At 58.1% G+C, this 8,185-nt stretch overlaps 1 protein-coding gene across 1 annotated transcript; it reads right to left on the reverse strand.

Moving 5' to 3' along the window:
* Positions 1 to 2,425: 2,425 nt before the first annotated feature.
* Positions 2,426 to 4,551, reverse strand: LOC142824401 (maestro heat-like repeat-containing protein family member 7). The gene is made up of 7 exons (XM_075916308.1): positions 4,489 to 4,551; positions 3,982 to 4,087; positions 3,632 to 3,727; positions 3,363 to 3,467; positions 2,846 to 2,981; positions 2,547 to 2,618; positions 2,426 to 2,439 (listed from the first exon to the last, which is right to left on the reverse strand). The coding sequence occupies exons 1-7, from the start codon at positions 4,548 to 4,550 to the stop codon at positions 2,426 to 2,428; spliced, it is 591 nt and encodes a 196-aa protein (XP_075772423.1). The 5' UTR covers position 4,551.
* Between the last annotated feature and the right edge of the window lie 3,634 nt (positions 4,552 to 8,185).

Raw genomic sequence — 8,185 nt, forward strand, 5'->3', positions numbered from 1 at the left:
AGAGCAACTGCCGTGTAGAGACCTTGTGTGAGTGCCCAGAGGGCTAGATCTACAGGGGATCATGCTGCAGGGGGCATGTTCCCCCGACAGGAGGCCGAAGTGACAGAGGCTGTTGGGGACTCTCCTCCCTTTGCCCAGGTGGTGTTGGAGGAGCAGGGAAGGACCCAGGTTTGCTCAGGCTGCACCAGGACTTGGTGCAAAGGCCTGACAGGAGCCAGCAACGGACACAGCAGCCCAGACCCTCTCGCCTCTCCCCAGTATGGCTGGCAGCTCACAGGGGCGACCCCGCCCTGGGCACGAGGCCTTGGCACCGGCTGTGGGCTCAGGAGGGGGCGGACATGGGACATAAGCGATGCCGAAGGGAGGGGTGTGGGCATTAGAGGCCACTACCATTGCCCCGCCCCCTTCCCCGCACCTACCCCTGCCCCTGTTCTGAGGCCACGCCCCCACTCATTCCACTCCCCCCTCCCTCTGCTGCTTGGGCTCCCCCACCCTCACTCAGGTTCGCTGGCCTGAGGCTGGGGTTACGGTGCAGGATGGCTGGGCAGTGGGGCGCGGGAGAGGCTGCGGGTTGCAGGCTCTGGGACAGGTTCAGGGCAGCGATGGGAGTTTGGGTGCAGACTCAGAGGCAGTTAACTGTGGGAGGAGGATCCAACAGGAGGCTGGGGTTTGGGGTGGGGGGTGTCTACCCCAGCTGCTTGAGAGATACTAGACTGACTCTGGTTTCCTTGTGTCTCCCCGGCTGGGCTCTCACTCCCACTTCTCCTCTCAGGGTCCCTGCCGGCTCCCCTGCTCTATCTGAATGCGTCCCTGGCGCCTCCAACCCCCCCCCCCCAAGCCTCACGAATGTGGCCCCGACTGAGACATCTCACTCCCCTGGCACTCCAGCCCCAGCACAGATTAACTCTCCTGGGTTCCAGGGAGAGTGGCATTTGCGGGTCCCTCTCAATCTGAGGGGGGGCCAAAAATGAGGGATCCCCGAACCTCAGTCCTCCCTGTCCCTTCCCCTCACCTCAGTGAGGCTTGTGGGTTTTGGAAGAAGGGTTTTTGTATTTTGCTTTTCTCGTGTGTGGTCCCCAACTGGTTTTTCTGGGGGTCAGTGGCCCTGGAGACAAAAAAGGTTCCTCATCCCTGCCTTTAATAAAGAAAACTTTGAAACCCTTTGTGGTAGACAGAAATTAACATTTTACCTTATTTAAAATGAAGTTTCCTAAAGTTAAAACACCTAATCTGTGTAAACATTCAAATTAAACCAGTCACCCAAGCTCCAGCACTAGCACAATGGCGCCGCGTGATGATGCAATGGACGGTGCGCACCCAGGCTCCTACCCTCAGCTCTCTTCTGCACCCAACCGCCCCGTCCCAGACCCCAAACTCCTCGGTAGAAATGTGGCCCTTGACCACTTGCCAAAATGCCCCCCCCCATTAAAAATTATTGACAAAGCCTGATCCAAATGGTTTTTGAAACGTTATTTAATCCGAATTTAAATACATTCTATACAATTGGGAGGGTTGGGGGGAGGGGGACGCAGCTGCTGGCTCCTCAGCTCCTTGTGCTCTCACTGGCTGTCTTCCTGCTGCAAGGGAAGCAGAATCCGTCACATTCATCCTTGGGGACTCAGGGGTACTGGGCCCTCCCAGCATTTCCACCCTCCTCCCCCCTGCGCTGAGACTTGTTCTGCTCTCTGGTCACCCCCCGTCAGGCCCGCAGGGTGAGCTTCTGACCCACCCAGCAGGGACGTGGGGTGGGGGCAGCATGAGGAAAGGGGCGGGGGACTCCCTGAGGGGATGGGAAGGAGACCCTGGCCCTGCCCCACTCTCCTGCATCTGCTCCGGCTGCTCACCATGTATCCCAGGAGCTGATGGGCCTGCCCATGCAGGGCGTGGGCCAGGACCAGCCCGGCCTGGCTGGGGCGCCTCAGGGGGGAGCGGGCAGCGAGCAGAGCCTTGTCTAAAAAGCAGTTCTCCTGCTCTGGCGTGAAGAGCTGCCCAAAGACCTGAAATCAAGAGCACGGGAGGTTTCAGCTGACGGCCCAGAGCCCGGCCCCAACTCCTGGGGCTAAAACAGCTTCCTCCTTCTGCAAACTCCCTTCCAGACCCTGCACCCAGACGCTCTCCTCACCCTGCACCCTAACCCCTGCCCTAGGTCACACCTTCCTCCTGCCCCCAAGACCCTCCCAGACCTCACCCCCCTCCGCACAACAGAGCAGCCCTAGGCCACTGGCCAACATCTTGGAGCAACCTCCATCAAAAAGTGTTGCCCCCCCCCCCGCCCTGCTTCCCCTCCTACGGGAGATCCGGGGCAAGGTGCGGCGCTGCCCCTAGGAAGCGCCGCCCCTTTGAAACGCCGGGACAGCGTCACAAAGGGGCAGCGCCGCCCTGTCCACGGCTCGAATAGTCGAGGGAAAATGCATCGACCATTCGATCAGCGACTCCCCGCTTCCCACCCCGCGTCCTACCCGCACGAGGGCCCCAGCCAGCCCCACCCCCGAGCCCTGCCCTGCCCTGGCAGCGCGTCCTTACCTCTCCCACCCGCACGGTGTTGCTGTGCGCCAGGACCCATCTCTCCTTATAGTAGTGCCTGCACCACAGGTCCTCTGCCTGGTGGATGTTGAGGCCTGCAAGAGACAAACCAGGGTGATTCTGCTGGCAGGTCTGAGCCCTTCCCCTCCCACGGGTCCCTGCAGGCATCCCTGGGCAAATGGAGGGCACAGGGGGCAGAAGGGGAACACAGAGGGACGCATCCCCCCTTGGGCCAGTCTGGGGAAAAGGGCTGGGTCCCCTCCCCCCGCCGCCGGCACCCTCAGGGTGTCCCTGGGGCCCAGGTCCCGGCTGGGTTCCTTACCCCTGTGGTGCAGGAGGAGTCGGTACAGGCTGTGCACCCCCTTCCGGGCCAGCCGGCTGACGTCTTCGGATGGGTCCGAAATAAAAAGGCCCAGCTGGGCCACGTGGTGACCCATCCTCGGCCAGTCGGCGGAGTTCTGAGGAGAGAGAAGAGGGGGGGGGGTCCCTCAGCATCCTGGGGCTGCACGTCCCATGCTAACGGCCGCCGAGGCGGTTCTGAGCTCGGGGACCGACAGAGACACCTCCCGGGGCGGGGCGGGGCGGGGCCGGCCTTGCGAGGAGACAACCCTGAGCAATGGCCCCGACTGAAGGGTCACTCCGGGGGTGGAACAAGGGGATCCACTGACGGCCACTCCCCAGTCTGGGGCCCAGGTGCCCCCCGGAAAGGCCCAGGGTCGCCCCTCCCCGGGGAAAGGAGAACGCGGCCCATTCCCGGCCCATTCCCAGCTCTGCCTCCCAGGGACGCTCCCAGCCCCGCGCCCTGCAGCCCCAGACCCCCCGGCTCCGAGGTCACTTACCTCAAACCCCGGGAGGGTGGTGGCGACTCCCAGCAGGGCCGTGGTGCTGCCAAGGGCCCTGGCTCGCTCCTGGGGCAGGCGGGACTCCAGCCACGGGCTCAGGTGCTGGGGGGGAGAGAGGCAGGTCAGGACCCGTAGGGAGGCGCCGGTTCTGGGCAGAGCCTGGGGCTCCTCTCAGACTGTGCCCCCCCCCCAGCCACTGACACAGCTCCTCTCTCGGCCCCCCGAGGAAGCAGGGCCAATGGCCCCGTCCCCCCCACGGGGCTCACCTCCATGATCAGCTGCAGCCTGACGGTGTCTGGGGACTCGGCGAGGAGGCTTGCCAGTAGGGCCTGGAGGTCGACGGGAAGGGCCCGGATGAACTGCTGCAAGACAAGGGGGAGCCCTGGGTCAGAGGGGGGTTGGGGAATCCAGGGTGCAGCCTTGAGCAGGGTCTGAGCCGCCTCGCAGAGCAGGGAGGAGCCCAGGCTGGGCATGGAAGGGACGGGCCCCCAGGGAGAGCAATGGGAAACCTGGAGGGAAGGATCCAAACCTGCAGCTTCTTCTCTCCCTCTGCCCCCACCCCCACTCCTCTCTGGAGCTCCAGCCCAGCCCGGGAGCAGGGCCCGGAGGGACGTACCTGTGTGTGGATGGGCTCCTGCTGCCAGTCCCCAGACACAGTCTGTCCCACGGCCGCCCTCAGCAGGGGGCTCAGGAGCTGGGCCTGTAGGGGAGGCTGCAAGGTGCTGGCAGGAGAGAGGGGCAGAGACTGTTAATTCAGCAGCAGGGCTGTGTCCAGACTCAGGGGGGTTTTCGGGAAAAGTAGCCTTTTTCCGAAAAGACATCACCTGCGTCTAGACTGCAGTCGCGTTCTTTCGAAATTAAATCGAAAGAACGTGGCTTTTCTTTCCACGGCAGTAAACCTCATTTCACGAGGAAGAACGCCTTCTTTGGAAAGTGCTTCTTTCGAACGAAGGCGTTCTTGAATGTAACTAGGGCTTCTTCGAAAGAGAGCATCCAGACTCACTGGGTGCTCTCTTTCGAAAGAGGCTTGCAGTCTAGACATAGCCCAGGAGACAGAGACTTTCCCACTCCCTGGTCAGGGGATCTGCTCTGGGGGGGAGCCGGCGGGGGGGGGGGTCGGTACCTGAGGCTGCAGGCGGCGTTGAGGCAGTCGGCTAAGACCAGTGGGGGGGGGGAGTCCTCCATGATCTCCTGTGAGACCCAAGGAGACAAAGGGGCGTGTGAGGCTGGGGCCCCCAAGAGACGCTCACACGGCCAGCGCCCCCACCCAGCAGGATCCAACCCCACTGCCTCCCGCTGGCCTGTAGCCCCCCTGCCCGGCACAGGGCCCCTCCCAGCACCCCCCTCCGAAACCGGGACCAGCTCAATCCTTGTCCCCAGGCCGTTTCCTGCCCCTCACTGCTCTGGTGGCCAGCCTCTGAACCTCCTCATCCCTGCTCCCCAGGCGCATCCTCAGCAGCCCGCTCTGCTAACCTTCCAGCTCCCCCCCCCCCATGGCCCGGGGAGACCCCTCCCTGTTCCGAATCCCCCTCCCTGTCCAGCACCCCAGACCTGCCCCATTTCTGTGTCCCTCCCTCCTCCAGCATCCCCACCCACCCTCCCCATGTCCACCTCCCCCTCCAGCATTCCTGGCCCCACCCATCCCATTTCCAGCACCCTAAACAGGGCCTGTATCCATGTGGAATGCGCCGTGCACAGCTGCCATCCATCAGGCCCATCAAATGAGGGTGCACATCTGGGAAGCTCTGAGAGAGAGTTTCTTTGAAAGACCCCACCAACTCTCCCCATGACCCCCCCCCCCCCCCCACTAGAGGCCTGTGCCTTGCCCCTCTCTGCCTTTCCCACAACAATCTTTCCCTTCCCCCCTTCCTTGGTATCAGTACAGATACCAGTTTTGTGTTGAAAACCAAGAACTTTGTATTTTGTCCATAATAAAAGTAACTGGGGAGGAGCAGGATTCAGAACCTAGAATCATAGAATCATAGAACCATAGAGCTGGAAAAGACCTCAGGAGGTCATCAAGTCCAGACCTCTGCTCTAGGCAGGACCAATCCCAACTAAATCAACCCGGCCAGGGCTTTGTCAAGCCAAGACTTAAACACCTCTAGGGATGGAGACTCCACTACTTCCCTAGATAACCCATTCCAGTGCTTCACTGCCCTCCTAATGAAATAGTTTTTCCTAATATCCAACCTGGACCTCTCCCACCACAACTTGAGACCATTGCTCCTTGTTCTGCCATCCGTCACTACTGAGAACAGCCTCTCTCCAGCCTCTTTGGAAGCTCCCTTCAGGAAGTTGAAGGCTGCTATCAAATCCCCCCTCACTCCTATCTTCTGCAGACTAAACAGACCCAATTCCCTCAGCCTCTCCTCATAAGTCATATGCTCCAGCCCCCTAATCATTTTGGTTGCCCTCTGCTGGACTCTCTCCAATGCGTCCACATCGTTTTTGTAGTGGGGGGCCCAGAATTGGACACAATACTCCAGATGTGGCCTCACCAAAGCCGAATAAAGGGGAATAATGACATCTCTGGATCTGCTGGCAATGCTCCTCTTAATGCAACCTAATATGCCATTAGCCTTTTTGGCTACAAGGGAACACTGTTGACTCATATCCAGCTTCTTATCCACTGTAACCCCCAGGTCATTTTCTGCAGAACTACTACTTAGCTGGTTGGTCCCCAGCTTGTAACTATGCTTTGGATTCTTCCGTCTTGTTGAACCTCATCAGATTTCTTGTGGCCCAATCCTCCAATTTGTCTAAGTCACTCTGGACGCTATCTCTGCCCTCAAGCGTATCTACTTCTCCCCCTAGCTTAGTATCATCTGCAAACTTGCTGAGGGTGCAATCCATCCCCTCATCCAAGTCATTAATAAAGATATTGAACAAAACCGGTCCTAGAACCACACCTTGGGGCACTCCGCTAGAAACCAACCACCATCCTGACATTGAGCCATTGATCACTACCCGCTGGGCCCGGCCTTCTAGCCATCTTTCTATCCATCTTACCATTCATTTATCCAATCCACATTCCCTTAACTTGCTGGCAAGAATATTGTGGCAGACGGTATCAAAAGCCTTGCTAAAGTCAAGTATATCACATCCACTGACTTTCCCACGTCCACAGAGCCAGTTACCTCATCATAGAAGCTAATCAGATTGGTCAGGCATGACTTGCCCTTTGTGAATCCATGCTGACTATTCCTAATCAGTTTCCTCTCTTCCAAGTACCTCAAAATGGATTCCTTAAGGATTGCTTCCATGATTTTTCCAGGAACCGAGGTAAGACTGACCAGCCTATAGTTCCCTGGATCGTCCTTCTTCCCTTTTTTCCCATAGACTCTCAACAGGTTTTTCTCCCTCTTTATACTGGAGTTCAGAGCAGTCATAGTGCTCTCTTACATATAGTGCAACTCCTCCTTTTCTTCCCTGGATAGGGCCAAGGAGGAGGGGGACTCAGGGCTGGGAGTGGTGCGTGGTGCAGCTGGAAGTGCCACCTCAGGTCTCAGGACCTCGGCAACCTCGGGAGGTGGGTGGGGCCTGGGACAACAGGAGAAGCAGGAGCAGGGAGGGCAGTGGGAGCAGCGGGGACAGGGACAGGGACAGGAGCTGGGTGTGCCATCATTTCATATATGGTAGCACACATGTTTTGGCTCTGCTGCACCATCTGAGCCCATATTTGGGTCCCATCTAGACTGCAAGCCTCTTTCGAAAGAGCATCTAGACTACAACCGGTACTTTTGAAAAAGCAAGCCACTTTTTCAGAAGAGAGCACCGAGACAGTCTGGATGCTCTCTTTCGAAAAAGCACAGTTTGCAATACATAGTGCCTTTTTTTGAAAGAGCACTTTTGAAAAAAGGCGTTATTCCTCGGAAAACGAGGTTTTCCATAGTTAAAAAACCAGCCATGGTCTTTCGATTTACTTTCAAAAGAACATGGCAGCAGTTTAGATGCAGGGGAAGTTTTTTCAAAAAAAGGCCACTTTTTTGGAAAAAACCCTGTAGTCTAGACACATCCTGGCTACATCTACATTGGCAAGATTTTGCACAAATACTTTTAACGCAAGAGTTTTTGCGTTAAAGTATTTGTGCAAGAGAGCATCTACACTGGCATGTACATTTGTGCAAGAGATGTGCTTTTGCGCAAAAGCATCCGTGCCAGTGTAGACGCTCTCTTGCGCAAGAAAGCTCCGATGGCCATTTTAGCCATCGAGATTTCTTGCACAAGAAATTCATGTTGCCTGTCTACACTGGCCTCTTGCGCAAGAACACTTCTTCAAGAGGGCTTATTCCTGAGCGGGCGCATCATAGTTCTTGCGCAAGAACTCGCGGCCAGTGTCGACAGGCGGCAAGTTTTTGCGCAAAATCTCGCAAATGTAGACACGGCCCCTGAGCGTCCTCCTGGTCCTTCTGGGCCAGGATCCGTTGCATGCCTTGGAGGATGACCACGTGCTGTCTCATCAGGTTCCCCTGGACCCTCCTGCACTTGTAGCTCCCCCAGGGTCAGGCGGCTGCCTCAGCTGGCGGTGATCGCCCATTAGTGATGCTAGTCCGGCTGTGGAGAATAAAGAGGAAGAGGCGGTCAGTCATCCATGCAGACACTGTCCCTGAGTCCGTGCCCTCCTCTGTGAGCTGAGAACAAGAGTCCTCAGGCTAGAGGGCAGGGATGTTCCAGGAGCAAGGCTATGTGTGGCCTGGACATCGGCCCTGCCTCACAGAGGCCCTGAGGTGCCCAGGGGACCATGCTTCTTGCTCCCCCCCATCCTCATCCCACAGACAGGCAGGGCAAGGGAAGTGGTCGGCCACAGTGGGATGCCA

This window comes from Pelodiscus sinensis, unplaced genomic scaffold (assembly GCF_049634645.1).
Source record: "Pelodiscus sinensis isolate JC-2024 unplaced genomic scaffold, ASM4963464v1 ctg114, whole genome shotgun sequence".
NCBI classification, from domain to species: domain Eukaryota; kingdom Metazoa; phylum Chordata; order Testudines; family Trionychidae; genus Pelodiscus; species Pelodiscus sinensis.

Excerpts from the sequence above, each read along its gene's own strand:
- LOC142824401 (XM_075916308.1), bottom strand. The coding sequence starts at position 4,550 with ATGGAGGACTCCCCCCCCCCACTGGTCTTAGCCGACTGCCTCAACGCC. Across the intron at positions 4,088-4,488 it reads AACGCCGCCTGCAGCCTCAG|CACCTTGCAGCCTCCCCTAC; the intron begins GTACCGACCCCC and ends CTCTCCTGCCAG. Across the intron at positions 3,728-3,981 it reads AGGAGCCCATCCACACACAG|CAGTTCATCCGGGCCCTTCC; the intron begins GTACGTCCCTCC and ends CTTGTCTTGCAG.